A 19,874-nucleotide genomic window follows, 5' to 3' on the forward strand; every position below is an offset into this window, starting at 1 on the left:
AAAACAAGCCGGACAAGGCTGACGAGGAGACTAAACGTCCCTGGAATGTCAGGTTACTCCGCCCATTTTACACATGAGAGCAGGAATGTATGTATCCCTTGTATCCCTTTTGTGAGTTATGAAAAAGCTTGCGCCAAGAGCGCTGTTTCCGACAAGTTTTTCGAGTACTTTACCTTGTTTCGCCAATTGGCTTGAACCCTCTCACGCGGCCGGCTCAGTAACGTGATCCGGTTTCCGATAGCCGGCTTCCGATCCAGCTACAGACCGCAACCCGGCTGTCCGGCTGGCGGGAGTAAGGTCTAGGGAGCCGGCACGCGAAAAACGACTAAGGGAAAGAGTAAAAGCGAGTTGACTTGCAACTTTTCATATAAGTGCCGGATTGCCGAATTCAGCTCGTTCGACTGAAATACTGTCAGCCTCACCCAGCGGCCCGCTCTTGATCCGGCGACGGATCGCAAGTCGGACGTACGACCGGCAAGAGCACAGCCAAAGAGTGGGGCGGATGGGAAAAAGCGAACGAGTCGAAAGAAAGCAACTCGGCACACAAATGATTAACAAATACATTAAAGTGTGACATAATTAAAGGGCGATAATATTCATACATATGCACCCGGCATCCCGGGGATTTAACGAATTGTCTTGGCAAAAGCATAAGGAAACAGGTAAAAGCTAAGCGCCGGCTGGATCAGAACCAGCCGGGGGAGCATCAGCAGAGCCGGCCGCCGGGTCATCCTCGGGCACGTCGTCCGCCTCCTCGTCCTCAGCCGCCTCCTCCTCGTCGTCAGACGGCGGATTCGGGTCCGCAATGAAGATGGACTTGTCGACGAAGTCGGCAATGGCGCAGGCACGGGCAAGCCGAGCAGTCTTGTTCTCCACCGGGAGCTTGTCCTCCACGTCGGCGCGCCGGAACTCCAACTGGTCGAGGCTAACCTCGTTATACCAGGAGAGCACAAAAGATAGCGCCATATCGGCTCCGGCGCGCGTGGCCGACTCCTTCCAGTCCAAGAAGCGGTCGGGAGCCCTGTCCAGCCAAGCGATGAGATTGGAGAGATCTTCTGGCAGCGTCTCCGTCGGCCACAGCAGTCGGATCAGCTCCTCCGCCGCCTTCCGCAGCTCCCAGCCAAGCTTGGTGACCGGCTCCACGCGGGCGGCGATGGACGCCAGATAGTCGTCCATGGTGAAGCAGTCGGAGCTCTGCTCCCCAGTGGCCTGCCGGCGATCCTCCCGCGCCCTGCCAACAGCCGCTAACGCCTCCTCCTGCGCCTCAGGGAAGGCCGCTGCAAAGAAGAAAAGCATGTCAGAAGCCATCAAAGCCGAAATAAGCTGAAAAATGCAAATTTTCGAAGTCCTCAAGTAAGCCTGGCGGCAGCCGGCAAGAACCGACTGCCCCCAGCCTGAAGATGGAGATTCCAAAGCTCTAAAGAAAGCCTGGCGACAGCCGGCAAGAACCGACTGCCCCCAGCCCGAAGACGGAGATATCGAAAAAATCAAGTTTCTGCCGCCGGTTGCCAACCTAAGCCGGCAGCCGACGGCCGAAAGCCGGCAAAGGGGAAGGCATAAGACAAAAGACTCACCCGCCAAGCCGCGGTCGAGCGCGCTAAGTTCCCCCAACCACCGCTTGGCGGTGGCCGACAGCTCGTTGGACTTGGTGGTCACCTCTTGCTGGAGCGAAAGCCGTTGCCGTTCCACCTCCTCCAACCGCTTGCTCAGACCCTCCAGCTTTTCCTCCTGTTCCTTCTTGAGGGCGGCAAGTTCCTTGAGATGGTTAGCCTCAAGAAGGCGCAGCCGTTTCAGCTCCCCGTCAGCCACCTTCAGCTTGGCGGCAGCAGCCCGGTTCGCCTCCTCACTTGTGGCGCATTGAGTGCGGGCAACTCGGAGGTCCGACTCAAGCTGTGGGACCCGGGCGGCCTCAGCTGCAAGCCGGCAAAAACAAGCCGTCAGTAAAACAGAAGCGTAAAAGAGTAAAGGCAAAGAAGAGAAAGCCTCACCCTTGACAGCCTCCAGCTCGCGAGCCAAGCCGGCTCGCTCGATCTTGGCCTTGTGGTAGCTAGTCACCACCTTGTTGTACAAGACGGTGCGTCGCTCCGTAACCGCCTGAAAGAAATAATCAGATATCCAGACGAAACCCGGACCGGCTCCAAGCAGCCGGACCATGCCTCGGAGGGCTACCAGGATAATAACAAAATTGCAAAAACAAGAAGACACCTACCTTGTCAGTATCCTCCAGCGTTGCTAGCTGGGCAAGGGCCTCGGCGGCCTTGTTCTTAAGGCCGGCCCGGTAGCCGGAGAAGACCATCTTCATGGGCGCCGTACCAGGCTGCCCCTCCCGGTTGAACACCTCGCAAGAATCCGCCGTATGCCACGCAGCCTCCATGGTGCCAGCCGAGCCAAGGCTGGAGTCAGAGGCAGACGGCACATGCAGCAGCCGGGCCCCCTTGGCCACGTGAAGGCCCTCAGTTGGGCCCGGCGGGCCCCTCGTCCTCACCAGAGCCCGGGAGTCGGCGTCCTTTGAGCGTGCTGGCTCCCCCCTCGCCGGCTCCTTCCCGGTCGGCTCCCTCCTCGTCGGCTCCGAAGCTGGAGGCGGCGCGGTCGGGCGATCGGCCCGGTGGGAGCCGTCGCATCCGGCGCTTGAGGCGCTCCTTTCGGAGAACTCTCCAGCACCACGACGTTGGGCGCGGGCCCGCCGACTCCGGTCGAAGGCGGCGCAGCCCCACCAGCTCCAGCTCCTGCCGCAGATGGCATGCCCCTGCCAGCTCCGGCTGCCCGCTCCACAAACGGGGCACGGCGCGGAAACATGTCGTCTAAGGTCGGCCGGCGCGCCGACTGACCCTGGTCTCTGCCGCCAGGCGCCGCAGAAGGCGCGGCAGAAGAAGACGCCCCCGCAGAAGGTGGCGTGGCCGCAGGCGGCACGTTAGCAGCCGGCGGCGTGCGCGCGCGTGCTGAAGGTTGCGGGGTTGGCTCCCTCCTTTGCCGCTGAAGCGGCGACGTGACGGGAGGAGCCTGCCGAGAGCCGCCTCCCTGGGTAAACTTAATCGCGGCCCTAGTCGAACAAGCAAGAAAAGATAAATACAGAGAGGAAGGAAAGAAAAGGAATCAAACAACAGAGGAAAAAGAACTCACCCGGCTTTCTCCGGGACCTTCTTGGGCGCTAGCCGGCGCTGTTTCTTGGCCCTCGCCTCCGAAGCGGCCGTGGACCCGACGCCGGCCCGCTTCCTCCCCTTCGGCGCAGAAGTCGCCGTGCTCGTAGGCGGCGCCGCGCGCAGAGGCACCGCCGGGATGGGCCCCGTGCCGGATTGGGCCGGCTCCGCCTGCAGCTACTCCTGCTCCTGCCCATGCTCAGGCGAAGGCGGCGGGTTATGCTCCCCCTGGCCGCCCTGATCCTGCGCCACCGGCAGATCGTCGTCGCCAGCTTGGTCGCCGGCTAAGTCAGCCGGGTCAATGAGATCCGGCGTCCAGACCTTCGTTGCCAAGTCGCCATCCTCGATGCCTTGGCGGGTGAAAAGCTGAAAACAAGACAAGATAAATATCGAGTCGGCCATGCTGCCGCAAGTCGGAAGACGGAAAAACATCAAACTTACCAGTTCAGGCGGCTGCTCCCGATCGTAAGGCGCCAGCCCCCAGTCCCAGTTGTCCGGCATGTTGGCCTTGGTGATGTTGTTCACCCGGTGAGCCACCTGGGACTTGGAGAGCTCCAACTTCGACGTCCGTGTCGGGTCGAGCCAGCCGGACATGTGGCCGATCTTGTGGACGCGCCACTGAAGCGGTATGACCCGGCGCGAGATGTAGGTGCAGAGGAGGTCCTCGGCACTCAGCCGGCCCCCCGTGACGCACTCGCCCAGAAAGTCCCACAGGAGGTTCACCTCCGCGTCCGGGTCCGAGGACTTGGGGTTGTAGCCCCAGTTGGTCCGGCTGACTGGCGGAGCCGGGTTGAATTCCGGCAGGTTGAGCCGGTCGAAGGCCGGGCTCTCGTTCCGCACATAAAAGAAAGACATCTGCCAATTCTTTACAGAATCGACAGTCGGAATCCGCGGGAAGGACGTACCCGTACGGGGATAGATGGAGGCGGCGCCGCAGGTCCTCAGGCGGCCTTCGGTCGTCTGCGCCTTGATGTAGAAGAGCCGGCTCCAAAACTCCACGTCCGGCCACAAGCCGGCGTAGCCTTCCATGAAGGCCACGTAGCAGCTGAGGAGGATCATGGCGTTGGCCGGCAGGTGGTGCGGCTGCAGGCCGAAGTGATCGAGGAACCGGCGGAAGAAGTTGGAAGCCGGCAGACCCAACCCGCGGTCGAGATGCGCGCCGAAGACCACGCGTTCGCCGGGCTCCGGCCGAGGCTCCTCCTCCGCGCCCGGTGCCCTGGTAATCACCCCCGCCGGGATGCGGCGGAGGCGCACGAGCCGGGCAATGTCGTCGTCCTGCATATAGGAACCCTTCCAGGAGCCGCTCGGCTGAGCCATCGAGGACGAAGAAGAAGAGGAGGTCCAAGAGAGGCGGAAGGGCGAAGAAGAGCCGCTCCTCGCCGGAGGAGATCGCGGTGGAGAAGTGCGCACCGTCGATGCGCGTGGCCCCGTGGCGCCGGATTGACGGGTTTGCGGCGGTAGCTCGGCGGAGGATCGTCGGGGCGACCGCTCGCTGAGGTTCGCCAGAAGAACGGAAGAGGAATGGCGTCGGAGTAGCGAAGAGCTTGAGTGAAGAGAAGGAGCGGGGCAGGAGCGCGAGGAGGAAGAAAGGGGCAAGTGCCGCCTCGATACCGCCCCCGCGGCATTTATAGCCGACCGCGGCGGGCGGTTGGCCTCCAAGTGGCCGACGTGGGCCACGTCTCCGGATTTACTGCGTCGTAACTCCTCCCACGACCGCTACCGTTACCAGAAACGGCCACACCACGTCGCCCACTACCGCACCGGATCCGGAGGGACATTGATGTGACCAGACGAACCGGCGGCAGAGCCCTGGCGTCAGGCCGGTCAAGTCGGGCGCAGGACCCGAGGCGGCGGAGACTCCGGCGCGCAGCGAGCCGGAGCCGGACAAGAAGTTCCACTCGAGCCAAAATTCATCAGCAAGGCGGAGGCGCCATCAGATCTTGCGAGAAAGCGAAAACTGTACAAGTATAAAAAGCGGCCGGCTAGACGCAGCCGGCAGGAACGAGCCGGATGAGGGCGCAGCCGGCTGAATGGAAATTCTCAGTCGGCCCCTCCAAGTGCCGTCTAATATATTCAAGAAGCCAGGAAAACCTGCCTAGGCCCTTCTAAACGCAGGACCTTGCCAGCTTCGGGGGCTAATGTCGGGGGGAAGACCCCGGGTAGGGCAATGGACGCGGAGCAGCCGGCTGGCCACTGGCCGGCTCGCGGCAAAGGCCGGCTGAGGAGCAGCCGGCTGGCGCCGTGGCCGGCTGGTCCGGAAGCCGGCTGGCTCTAGGTCCTAGTCGGCCTGGCTACGGCCACCAATGCTGTAGTTGGGCCGGCTTCTACAAGCCATATCCGACTGGGGTTTGTACCTCAGACCGACTCGAGGCTGGCGAGTCTTGCACTGGAAGGAACCGGGTAGGTGATCCGGGTTCCCAAAGTCCACGCTGACTCCATCTTCCGTAAAGCGCGGGGCACTGTGGAGCAATAGTGCCACGCGCCGGACAGGCCGTCAGGGCTTACGACGATCCGTACTGGCTACAGTGGCTGACGGCGACAGGGACACCTCCTCCATACCGCTGACCGTGGCAGCCGGATGGGACAGGCCACGATGCCTCAACCACTCCTGACGTCACCGCCTCGGGAAGGAGCGGAGGCCGGAGCCGGCCCAGCCGGCCAGTAAACTATAGGGTCTTATATGTAAAGTGCCGGTGCCTATATAAGCCGCACTACCCCCTCTCGTGCAGGGGATCGATCATTTATTGCTTTCACCCACCTACAGAGCTGCCCTGTGAGAGAGACCATCGTCTCCCTTAGCCTCTCAGGAGCAGCCGGACACAGCTCTAGGAGCACCATTGTACTGTGTGATCATCATATACACTCATAGCAGGAGTAGAGGTTTTACCTCCATCGGAGGGCCTCGAACCTGGGTACGTCGCCGTGTCGCTCGTGCCCATACCCGCATCCGGATACCGCCGTGAGATCCCTCAGGAACCACTTCGATTAGCCACCCTATGGCATATGCCGTGACGATACCACGACAATTCGCATCATCCTCAGTCTTGTAGTTTCTTCATCTTGGCCTATTCACCAACTGGATGTTAAAAATGCCTTTCTTAATGGTACTCTCAATGAAACCGTTTATTGTCAACAACCATCTGGATTTGAAGATTTCTCTAATCCAAATCATGTCTGTCTTCTCAAGAAATCCCTCTATGGTCTTTAACAAGCTCCTCGTGCCTGGTTTTAACGATTTACTACATTCATTCAAACTATTGGTTTTATCCCTTCTAAATCTGACACATCTCTCTTTATTTTCCAATCTTCCTCTAACATGGCATATCTTCTTTTATATGTAGATGATATTGTTATTACAGCTTCCTCTGATTCTTTTCTTAAACATATCATCACTCTTCCTAACAAACAATTTTCTATGACTGATTTAAGATCACTTCATCATTTTCTTGGTGTCACTGCCACTAGAACATCTTCTACATTTTTTCTTTCTCAACGGCAATATATTATTGATCTCTTAAACCGAGCTGGCATGATTGACTGTCAACCCTGTCGTACACCGGCTGATGTTGGCACTAAACTCTCGGCTGATGGTGATCCTGTTCCAGATCCAACCTTATATCGTAGTCTCACTGGTGCTTTACAATATGCTATTCTCACTCGACCCGGCATCTCTTATTCTGTTCAGCAAGCATGTCTCTATATGCATGATCCTCGTTTATCTCATCTTTCTCATATCAAAAAGATTCTTCACTACTTAAAAGGAACTCTTGATCATGGCCTATTACTTAACTCATCTTCCGCAACAAGCTTGATAGTTTATTCTGATGCAGACTGGGCAGGATGTCCAGACACTCGACGATCCACATCCGACTTTTGTGTTTATTTGGGTGATAATCTTGTTTCTTGGTCATCAAAAAGGCAGGTTACGGTATCTCGGTCTTCGGCTGAAGTGGAATACAGGACGGTTGTGCATGTTGTTGCCGAAGCAGTTTGGATTCGCCAACTACTTGTGGAACTCCAGCGCCCCGTCGAGCACGCCACTATTGTCTACTGCGACAACATTTTAGCCTTCTATATGGCCTCTAATCCTGTGCAGCATCGCCGTACCAAGCACATCGAGATCGACATTCACTTTGTTCGGGAAAAGGATGCTCTTGAAGAAGTTTGTGTTCTGCATGTTTCAACAAGTGCACAATTTGCAGATATTTTTACCAAAGGACTCCATCCTACGTCCTTCATCGACATACGCTCCAGTCTCAACATTGTGGTGCCCGATGTTGACACTGCGAGGGGGATATTAGAGTTTGTTTTGTGTTATGTTAGAACTCTAGCCTAAGTCGGTTTGAGCCTAACCCTAGGCCGACCGACCCCCTCCTCTCTTATATATAAATATTATAATATTATCTAAATCGATACAAGTTATCATTCTCCCAAACTATTGATACGTCTCCTACGTATCGATAATTTCTTATGTTCCATGCCACATTATTGATGTTATCTACATGTTTTATGCATACTTTATGTCATATTCGTGCATTTTCTGGAACTAACCTATTAACAAGATGCCGAAGTGCCAGTTGCTGTTTTCTGCTGTTTTTGGTTTCAGAAATCCTAGTAAGGAAATATTCTCGGAATTGGACGAAATCAACGCCCAGGGGCCTATTTTGCCACGAAGCTTCCAGAAGTCTGAAGACGAAACGAAGTGCGGCCACAGGGTGCCCAAACCCTAGGGCGGCGCGGCCCCCCCCCCTTGGCCGCGCCGGCCTATGGTGTGGGGCCCCTGTGCCCCCTCCTAACTTGCCCTTCCGCCTACTTAAAGCCTCCGTGACGAAACCCCCGGTACCGAGAGCCACGATACGGAAAACCTTACTGAGACGCCGCCACCGCCGATCCCATCTCGGGGGATCCAGGAGATCGCCTCTGGCACCCTGCCGGAGAGGGGATTCATCTCCCGGAGGACTCTACGCCGCCATGGTCGCCCCCGGAGTGATGTGTGAGTAGTCTACCCCTGGACTATGGGTCCATAGCAGTAGCTAGATGGTTGTCTTCTCCCCATTGTGCTATCATTGTCGGATCTTGTGAGCTGCCTAACATGATCAAGATCATCTATCTGTAATTCTATATGTTGCGTTTGTTGGGATCCGATGAATAGAGAATACTTGTTATGTTGATTATCAAAGTTATATCTATATGTTGTTTATGATCTTTCATGCTCTCCATTACTAGTAGATGCTCTGGCCAAGTAGATGCTTGTAACTTCAAGAGGGAGTATTTATGCTTGATAGTGGGTTCATGCCTGCATTGACACCTGGGACAGTGACAGAAAGTTCTAAGGTTGTGTTGTGCTGTTGCCACTAGGGATAAAACATTGATGCTATGTCTAAGGATATAGTTGTTGATTACATTACGCACCATACTTAATGCAATTGTCTGTTGCTTTGCAACTTAATACTGGAGGGGGTTCGGATGATAACCTGAAGGTGGACTTTTTAGGCATAGATGCATGCTGGATGGCGGTCTATGTACTTTGTCGTAATGCCCAATTAAATCTCACTATACTCATCATGATATGTATGTGCATGGTCATGCCCTCTTTATTTGGCAATTGCCCAACTGTAATTTGTTCACCCAACATGCTGTTTATCTTATGGGAGAGACACCTCTAGTAAACTGTGGACCCCGGTCCAATTCTCTTTACTGAAATACAATCTACTGCAATACTATTCTACTGTTTTCTGCAAACAATCATCTTCCACACAATACGGTTAATCCTTTGTTACAGCAAGCCGGTGAGATTGACAACCTCACTGTTTCGTTGGGACAAAGTACTTTGGTTGTGTTGTGCAGGTTCCACGTTGGCGCCGGAATCCCTGGTGTTGCGCCGCACTACATCCCGCCGCCATCAACCTTCAACGTGCTTCTTGGCTCCTCCTGTTTCGATAAACCTTGGTTTCTTTCTGAGGGAAAACTTGCTGCTGTGCTCATCATACCTTCCTCTTGGGGTTCCCAACGAACGTGTGAGTTACACGCCATCAAGCTAAATTTCTGGCGCCGTTGCCGGGGAGATCAAGACACGCTGCAAGGGGAGTCTCCACTTCTCAATCTCTTTACTTTGTTTTTGTCTTGCTTAGTTTTATTTACTACTTTGTTTGCTGCACTAAATCAAAATACAAAAAAATTAGTTGCTAGTTTTACTTTATTTGCTATCTTGTTTGCTATATCAAAAACACAAAAAAATTAGTTACTTGCATTTACTTTATCTAGTTTGCTTTATTTATTGTCTTGCACTCTATATTAAAAATACAAAAAAAAATTAGTTACTTTTGTTATCATGTCTAGCTCTGAACCCGTTACTTCTTCGCCTGAAGAATTAGTCTTCACTTTTAAACAAGGGGATGAGGAGAGTTTTAAGGATGCTTGGTCTAGAATTTTTACTTCTTATCGTAAAACTGAACCTCAAATGACTCTAAGTTTGCTCCTTAGTAATTTTTATTTTGGTCTTATGGTTCGCTATAGATATGCTTTGGATACTTTAGTGGGAGGAGATTTCCTTCATTGCAACGGGGATCAAGCTTTTAATGCCATAAAGAAGTTGGTTGCATCACATGATTCAGCTAATAACTTTGATTCAGCCCTCACTAGCATATATAGTAGATTAAACAATCTCGAGATAAGTACATCTCGCTTGGATGATAACTATTGCCACGTTCGTAATCGTCTTGAACATGTTTTAGTGAACTCTAAACTTTCATTGTGGGATCCTACTGTTAAAATTGCTATCGGTGATCGAACTCTTCATGCCTATTGTGATATTATGTATGAATCTTGCCTTATGCCTGAAAGCATTTATAAATCTTTGAAACTTTGGGGAGTCGATGAAGGAGGAGAAGAAATAACTCTCATTGATAACTCTATTATAATTCCTAAGGGAATAGCCGCATGTGTGCATACAACCATTCTTGGAAGAACAATATCCATTGATTATCTTGTTGTTGAAACAGGAAAAATCACACTCGGAAGATCCCTGCTGAAACTATTGGGAGCAGTCATTGATGTGGGAGAAGGCACTCTGAAATTCACCTCTATACCGGGGGGAAATCATATATTTCCTAAACCAAAGGGAAAGAAAAAACAATAAGAAAGGTAGGGGTAAAGCCCAAGGTAAGGTTGACACTTCGTCTCTTGATAATACTTGATACACACTTTCTGCGCCTAGCTGAAAGGCGTTAAAGAAAAGCGCTTATGGGAGACAACCCATGTTTTTACCTACAGTACTTTGTTTTTATTTTGTGTCTTGGAAGTTGTTTACTACTGTAGCAACCTCTCCTTATCTTAGTTTAGTGTTTTATTGTGCCAAGTAAAGCCGTTGATAGAAAAGTAAGTACTAGATTTGGATTACTGCGCAGTTCCAGATTTCTTTGCTGTCACGAATCTGGGTCCACCTCCCTGTAGGTAGCTCAGAAAATTATGCCAATTTACATGCATGATCCTCAGATATGTACGCAACTTTCATTCAATTTGAGCATTTTCATTTGAGCAAGTCTGGTGCCATTTTAAAATTCGTCAATACGAACTGTTCTGTTTTGACAGATTCTGCCTTTTATTTCGCATTGCCTCTTTTGCTATGTTGGATGAATTTCTTTGATCCATTAATGTCCAGTAGCATTATGCAATGTCCAGAAGTGTTAAGAATGATTGTGTCACCTCTGAATATGTTAATTTTTATTGTGCACTAACCCTCTAATGAGTTGTTTCGAGTTTGGTGTGGAGGAAGTTTTCAAGGATCAAGAGAGGAGTATGATGCAACATGATCAAGGAGAGTGAAAGCTCTAAGCTTGGGGATGCCCCGGTGGTTCACCCCTGCATATATCAAGAAGACTCAAGCGTCTAAGCTTGGGGATGCCCAAGGCATCCCCTTCTTCATCGACAACATTATCAGGTTCCTCCCCTGAAACTATATTTTTATTCCATCACATCTTATGTGCTTTTCTTGGAGCGTCGGTTTGTTTTTGTTTTTTGTTTTGTTTGAATAAAATGGATCCTAGCATTCACTTTATGGGAGAGAGACACGCTCCGCTGTAGCATATGGACAAGTATGTCCTTGGTTTCTACTCATAGTATTCATGGCGAAGTTTCTTCTTCGTTAAATTGTTATATGGTTGGAATTGGAAAATGATACATGTAGTAATTGCTATAAATGTCTTGGGTAATGTGATACTTGGCAATTATTGTGCTCATGTTTAAGCTCTTGTATCATATGCTTTGCACCCATTAATGAAGAAATACATAGAGCATGCTAAAATTTGGTTTGCATATTTGGTTTCTCTAAGGTCTAGATAATTTCTAGTATTGAGTTTGAACAACAAGGAAGACGGTGTAGAGTCTTATAATGTTTACAATATGTCTTTTATGTGAGTTTTGATGCACCGGTTCATCCTTGTGTTTGTTTCAAATAAGCCTTGCTAGCCTAAACCTTGTATCGAGAGGGAATACTTCTCATGCATCCAAAATACTTGAGCCAACCACTATGCCATTTGTGTCCACCATACCTACCCACTACATGGTATTTTCCGCCATTCCAAAGTAAATTGCTTGAGTGCTACCTTTAAAATTCCATCATTCACCTTTACAATATATAGCTCATGGGACAAATAGCTTAAAAACTATTGTGGTATTGAATATGTACTTATGCACTTTATCTCTTATTAAGTTGCTTGTTGTGCGATAACCATGTTTTCTGGGGACGCCATCAACTATTCTTTGTTGAATATCATGTGAGTTGCTATGCATGTCCGTCTTGTCTGAAGTAAGAGAGATCTACCACCTTTATGGTTGGAGCATGCATATTGTTAGAGAAGAACATTGGGCCGCTAACTAAAGCCATGATCCATGGTGGAAGTTTCAGTTTTGGACATATATCCTCAATCTCAAATGAGAAAATTATTAATTGTTGCCACATGCTTATGCATTAAAGAGGAGTCCATTATCTGTTGTCCATGTTGTCCCGGTATGGATGTCTAAGTTGAGAATAATCAAAAGCGAGAAATCCAAAATGCGAGCTTTCTCCTTAGACCTTTGTACAGCAAAGATGGAGGTACCCCATTGTGACACTTGGTTAAAACATGTGCATTGCAAAGATCCGGTAGTCCAAGCTAATTAGGACAAGGTGCGGGCACTATTAGTATACTATGCATGAGACTTGCAACTTGTAAGATATAATTTACATGATACATATGCTTTATTACTACCGTTGACAAAATTGTTTCATGTTTTCAAAATCAAAGCTCTAGCACAAATATAGCAATCGATGCTTTTCCTCTATGGAGGACAATTCTTTTACTTTCAATGTTGAGTCAGTTCACCTATTTCTCTCCACCTCAAGAAGCAAACACTTGTGTGAACTGTGCATTGATTCCTACATACTTGCTTATTGCACTTATTATATTACTCTATGTTGACAATATCCATGAGATATACATGTTACAAGTTGAAAGCAACCGCTGAAACTTAATCTTCTTTTGTGTTGCTTCAATGCTTTTACTTTGAATTATTGCTTTATGAGTTAACTCTTATGCAAGACTTATTGATGCTTGTCTTGAAGTGCTATTCATGAAAAGTCTTTGCTTTATGATTCACTTGTTTACTCATGTCATATACATTGTTTTGATCGCTGCATTCACTACATATGCTTTACAAATAGTATGATCAAGGTTATGATGGCATGTCACTCCAGAAATTATCTGTGTTATCGTTTTACCTGCTCGGGACGAGCAGAACTAAGCTTGGGGATGCTGATACGTCTCCGACGTATCGATAATTTCTTATGTTCCATGCCACATTATTGATGTTATCTACATGTTTTATGCACACTTTATGTCATATTCGTGCATTTTCTGGAACTAACCTATTAACAAGATGCCGAAGTGCCGATTCTTTGTCTGCTTGTTTTTGGTTTCAGAAATCCTAGTAAGGAAATATTCTCGGAATTGGACGAAATCAACGCCCAGGGGCCTATTTTGCCACGAAGCTTCCAGAAGTCCGAAGACGAAACGAAGTGGGGCCACAGGGTGCCCAAACCCTAGGGCGGCGCGGCCCCCCCTTGGCCGCGCCGGCCTATGGTGTGGAGCCCCTCTGCCCCCTCCTGACTTGCCCTTCCGCCTACTTAAAGCCTCCGTGACGAAACCCCCAGTACCGAGAGCCACGATATGGAAAACCTTACTGAGACGCCGCCACCGCCGATCCCATCTCGGGGGATCCAGGAGATCGCCTCCGGCACCCTGCCGGAGAGGGGATTCATCTCCCGGAGGACTCTACGCCGCCATGGTCGCCTCCGGAGTGATGTGTGAGTAGTCTACCCCTGGACTATGGGTCCATAGCAGTAGCTAGATGGTTGTCTTCTCCCCATTGTGCTATCATTGTCGGATCTTGTGAGCTGCCTAACATGATCAAGATCATCTATCTGTAATTCTATATGTTGCGTTTGTTGGGATCCGATGAATAGAGAATACTTGTTATGTTGATTATCAAAGTTATATCTATGTGTTGTTTATGATCTTGCATGCTCTCCGTTACTAGTAGATGCTCTGGCCAGGTAGATGCTTGTAACTCCAAGAGGGAGTATTTATGCTCGATAGTGGGTTCATGCCTGCATTGACACCTGGGACAGTGACAGAAAGTTCTAAGGTTGTGTTGTGCTGTTGCCACTAGGGATAAAACATTGATGCTATGTCTAAGGATGTAGTTGTTGATTACATTACGCACCATACTTAATGCAATTGTCTGTTGCTTTGCAACTTAATACTGGAGGGGGTTCGGATGATAACCTGAAGGTGGACTTTTTAGGCATAGATGCATGCTGGATGGCGGTCTATGTACTTTGTCGTAATGCCCAATTAAATCTCACTATACTCATCATGATATGTATGTGCATGGTCATGCCCTCTTTATTTGTCAATTGCCCAACTGTAATTTGTTCACCCAACATGCTGTTTATCTTATGGGAGAGACACCTCTAGTGAACTGTGGACCCCGGTCCAATTCTCTTTACTGAAATATAATCTACTGCAATACTGTTCTACTGTTTTCTGCAAACAATCATCTTCCACACAATACGGTTAATCCTTTGTTACAGCAAGCCGGTGAGATTGACAACCTCACTGTTTCGTTGGGACAAAGTACTTTGGTTGTGTTGTGCAGGTTCCACGTTGGCGCCGGAATCCCTGGTGTTGCGCCGCACTACATCCCGCCGCCATCAACCTTCAACGTGCTTCTTGGCTCCTCCTGGTTCGATAAACCTTGGTTTCTTTCTGAGGAAAAACTTGCTGCTGTGCTCATCATACCTTCCTCTTGGGGTTCCCAACGAACGTGTGAGTTACACGCCATCAACTATCAATGGTGACGCAGCTTTCTGATTTCTGAAGCCGTTGGCTTCATCGATTCTTTTACTCCTGGTATCTTGATGGAGTATATGCATGCTCTTCATTTAGGTTCTCATTCATTCGCGGTCATTGTTGGTGTTGATGGCCATGGTTGTAGCTACTAGCTAGGTACGAAGATGTGTATTCGCTGAGTTTTTTCTTAAACGGAGGCAAATCTTTTGCCTCATCCATTAGTTAAGAAGAAAATATCTAGTATTTAGGAAAATCAGGCAAAAACCTATAATAATAGGGTCAAACCCACACCCATAACCACCATGTCACCACCGCGAGGGGCACACCCAGCCACCCTGACTACCCACGGAATACTTAACATTGTTTTATTGCAAGATTAAAAATTTATATACCTAAGTGTAATTTGGGTTGAAAATATGGCGATAAATGAATGAAATTGCCCAGACAAACATTTGTGGCAACCGGGCCAATTTGGTGGCCATAGCCAACCTAAGCAGACCAAAACGAAAACTTCTTGTGCTTGTATCCGAACTGCATCGGGCCGCTGGAGATGCCACTTGTCGGAATTTTCTGTTGCGCATAGTGTGGGGCCATCTGTGGTTCGTTTCCAGGAGGAAGATAGTTGATGCTTTGATGTCTATGGAGTCAAGTCGTAGCCCTCGGTAAATTTTCGGTGTTTGCTTGCCATTGAGGTGATGACCTCGCCCATAATCTTCGATTGGGAAATGCGAATTCATCTGAGTGGTTTTGAGCCTCCTAGCCTCGTGTTTCGCCTATGTAGTCACTCTAAGTTTATGCATGACACTATAATGCAATGCCTTCGCCGGGTCGTGTTGTTTGTAATGCACTATCTAATGTTGTAGCTAGGGGTGGGCATATAAACCGAGAACTGAACGATCGAACCGAGTTAACCTCTACCGAAGCCGAAGTGGCCAAAACCGATTCCTCTCGGTTGGCATGTACAATGGTGATATCTTAGTAGTGCCACATAGCATAAACGTTTTGCTGGATGAAAGAGAATTCCTTCTCTTAACTGAGATTATCTCTTACCACAATCTCTCTCACCAAAAATTTAGAATGTCTCGTTACTAAAGATAAAACTAAAAAACAACCCCTTCTACCGGAAATTCAATTCGGCTCCCGGGTGCGTATGCTCCCTCTACCAAAAAATCATATTTTGAAATGTCGAAAAATTTGGAAAAAAAATTCTACATGTACATCTCCATAATATACGTGCGTTCGTCAAGTTTCACGAAAAATCAATATTTTGTGTGGTCTATATAAAAAAGAGAAAGTTTATCTTGTGAAAAGCATTATTTTTAGCACTGAAATTTGTCTTTTTTACACACGTCACATGATAAGTCGATTTTTTTATGAAACGACTTTGTGAGCACGTAGCACGTGAAGATGTACGTGCAAACTTTTAGTTTCAAAATTTAAAAAATTTAAAATGTATGTAAGATGCATTTCGAAATATAGGGAGCATATGCACCCATGTTCCAAAACACCGCTCCACCCATTCTACATTATATTTCATTGTTATGGTCTCTGGGTCAACCGAATGGACCCCGAAGCACCGATGCCCTGCCTTACTTGCTAATTCCCTCAATTGATGCCGCAGAAACGAGTCGCCCGTTCTCCTCCCAAATTCTCCTGCCGGAGATCGTGACTGATTCCCCTACTGTAATCCCCTCCCTGAAATGGAGGCCTCGATTGATCTTCTCCTTGTTCACTTGATCTCTTGCCTTCCCAAATCCCTATATGGTCTCCAATTCTTGGTCGCCCCGATTCATCAGTTTGACGCCCCAAAACCTAGCCACGGGCCAATGCAAACTGCAGTACCTCAGCGTTCGTCGGCGCCGGCCGGAATTCGCATTGGAGGAACAACAGTTGCCGCTGCAAGCCGTGGCTGTCGACTGGCCGGATTCTGCACCAAAAAGCTACTGCTAGCCTGAAATGTAAGTTGGTGTTTTTGATTCACCCTAGTTTGATCCAAGTTTTCTGTGTCCTACACATTCCGTGCATGATTTGATTCACCTTGAATTCCAGCTACATGAGTTGATCTCATTTTCTCCATGGATAACACATACCTCGTGTGCACTTCTTTCAGATTCGTATACTTGTACATCCATATTCTGTTAATAGTGAGATCTCTAAATTAGTTACCGTACAATTTTTTACTCAACCAGATCAGTAATGATGAACTTAATAAGCACATGGGGATGACTCGTACTAGGACTACACATATAATTACTGAGTACAATCTACTATATTCTACTATGCTACCATGATGAGATAAATAATTGTAGTCGCATCATACTTGTAAACTTCTGATAAGTGATCTGTATACACCAAACATCAAAATCTGAAGATCAATAAGTGTTTGCTACTAGCCTGTGAATCCTTGATGATTTTCGTTGTCCATTTGCTTTATTTTGTAGATGTCGTCGGAGACAGAGGAGTTTTAGGCTGCTAGCGATGCGATGCTGCTAGTGTGGAAGCTGCGGATGCAGGGAATGTCAGTGGCAGTGGTGGTGCTGGTCAGCTGCAAGTAGTGGAAGCAGGGCAAGAGGATGATAGCAAAGAGAAGGCCCCTGAAGTTGTGAAGGAGGGTGCAAAGAGGGAGGTTCGAAAGCAGATGGATTCAAGATCTCAGATGTGGAACCATTTCAATAAGATCCGTCCACAATGGTAGATATTCCTTGCGCAGCCACTTTAATGTTTGCAAGCGTAATTTTCATAAAAATATCGGCGATAATAAGCAAACTATGCTGCATGTTAATATTGGTGATAGTGTGCATGCTTGAAAATTTGACCATAAAGCTATTAGGAATTATTTTCCTGCAATGATAATAAAGTATGAATTGACATTGCATTTGGTGAAAAATCTAGGTTTGAAAAGTTTGTGTCTGTAGCCTTCCCATGTTTCTTGGTTCCGTCTAGGATAACATGCACAAGGGACATTGTTCGCATTTATTTTGAAGAGAAGTCTAAACTGAAACTTTTCTTGAAAGAACAATGTGAAATGGTGTGTCTAACGACTGATTGTTGACTGCCCACTTTATTTGTAATGATTGTAAACTTCACAAGAAAAGCTATAATCATTAGCTTTTTCAAGGTTAAGGGTCATAAAATAGATGATATTGGAAAACACTTGCAAAAAATCTTGATTAATTGGGGACTAGATAAGTTCATGACAATTACTGTTGTTAATAATTCTAGTAATGATGGTGCTATCTTTTACATGAAAAATACTAAATAAAGGTAATAATAGCTTAGATGGTGCAAAGTATCTTCAAATGAGATGTGTTGCCCATATTGTGAATTAAATTGTGACGAATGGTCGAAAAAAGTTGAAATTTCAGTTAAGTGTGTGCGTGCAACTGTTAGATATGTGAAAAATAACCTAGCTAGGATAACTAAGTTCAAAGAATGTACTAAAGGAACCGAGTAAAACTAATAATTCCTGAATCTAGATGTTGTCACTAGGTGGAACTCCACATACTTTATGATGAAGGCATCAGTTAGCTATGAGAAATTTTTTGAACTTAGTACATTCTTTGAAATTAGTTATCCTAGTTGGCCTATTCTTCACATATCTAACAGTTGCACGCACACGCTTAACTGAAATTTCAACTTCTTTTAGACCATCCGTCACAATTTAATTCACAATGTGGGAAACACATCTCATGTGAATATATTTTGCACCGGCAGTGATATTATTAGTTTTACTCGGTTCCTTTTTCATGTAAAAAATACCATCATCATTACTAGAAGCATTATAAACAGTAATTCTCATGATCTTGTCTACTCCCCAATCAATCAAGGTTTTTTGCAATTGTTTTCAATATCATCTCCTTTATGACCTTAACCTTGAAAAGGCTAATGATTATAGCTTTTTCGTGAAGTTTCCAACCATTACAAATAAAGTGGGCAGTAACAACCATGAAGCTTTCTTGTTGTTGAGAAGTCCAACAATAAGTTGCAAGACACACCCTTTCACATTGTTCTTTCAAAAAAAAATTATTTAGACTTATCTTCAAAAAAATGAGAACAACATCCCCAGCGCTACAGACAAAAACTCCTTAAACCCAGGATTTCACCAAATTCAAATGGCAGTTCATCCTCTATTATTATTGCAGCAAAAGAATTGTTAATAACCTCATATGCTCAAATTTCTAAGCATGCACACTATCACTATTATTAACTTGCAGCACAGTTTACTTATTATCACCGATATTCTTATGAGGATTTGCTTGCAAACATTGAAGTCCTTGCACAAGGCAGATGTACCATTGTGGACGGTGTGAGCGATGAAAATATGGACATAGCCTTCGGACTTGCAGAGTTTGTGGCTATCATCATGTCCGCCTCGCTTTCGCTAGCCTTGAAGTCTCCAGAGTTCCTGAAATTGAAAACAGTCAACAATATGTATGAGGCCGGCCTTGTACCCTTGCTATTTACTATGGAGGAACCGTTCATCAACCCAAGGTGAACGTTTTTCTGGGAAAAATGTTGGTTTTGATTACGGAGAGACCGTCTCCTTTCCTTCGAATGTTGTAGCATGGCGCCGGGGACCCTGCTTCTCTGTGGCTCGCGGCGGACTCTGAGTAGTATTGGTTGCCATGGCGGTTCTGGTGTTTCTGGCCTCCTGTGGAGTTTCTCCATGTTCCCTCCTCATGCTCATCTTCCGTTTCATCCGTTTCATAGTACCGACTAGCGGTTTCTATCAGGTCGACATTGCTGCTATTACGTGCTTGGACCGATTGACTTTTTGGACGAGCGGGGTCAAATCCACCTATGCAGTCCACCTTTCAGGGCCGCCGTCCGAGCATATGCGAACCTGTGACCTGCAAATCGGAGGAGGTAGAAAGGTTGGAACCGGAGGGCTGCAGAAGCACATCCACCTGGAAGTCGTCCTCATCCGTGGTCAGTGGGTGCCGACCGGACGCGGTAGCAGGAACACACCAGGCCCAATAGGCCTGACTGGGCCCATATTGGGCTCGTAAAGTCCATGCCGCCACACTGCAGCACATAGACCACCGCGGCCGGCCCTGCTCCGCGTTGCACCAGTACAACCAACTCCACGGGGGTGCTAACGGTGTGAACAGGCCAACCCGTGCATACCTAGATCTATGCCATCAGGACATGACCACCACCTTCGCGCCGACCCGCCGCTCCGGCGCCGCCACCAGGCCACCTTGAACTGAGCCGCCTCTTCTGCCTGGCGCCAAGCAGCACAACCACACCAAGGATGCGACTCCACCGTGCACCGCCGCCTTCCAAGCAGCCCCACCTGGGAGGAGTCTACACTGGGTAGAGGAAAGGCCGCTGCCGCCGGAGGTTT

General features: G+C 48.1%; 1 protein-coding gene across 1 annotated transcript; it reads right to left on the reverse strand.

The window, feature by feature from the left end:
• Positions 1-669: 669 nt before the first annotated feature.
• On the reverse strand, positions 670-19,195 carry LOC139835430 (uncharacterized). Its single transcript, XM_071825282.1, has 4 exons — positions 19,065-19,195; positions 18,821-18,932; positions 1,575-1,890; positions 670-1,277 (listed from the first exon to the last, which is right to left on the reverse strand). Exons 1-4 carry the CDS (start codon positions 19,193-19,195, stop codon positions 670-672), a joined length of 1,167 nt encoding a protein of 388 aa, XP_071681383.1.
• Positions 19,196-19,874: the final 679 nt, after the last annotated feature.

The sequence above is a fragment of the Lolium perenne genome, chromosome 2, assembly GCF_019359855.2.
Source record: "Lolium perenne isolate Kyuss_39 chromosome 2, Kyuss_2.0, whole genome shotgun sequence".
Lineage (NCBI taxonomy): Eukaryota > Viridiplantae > Streptophyta > Magnoliopsida > Poales > Poaceae > Lolium > Lolium perenne.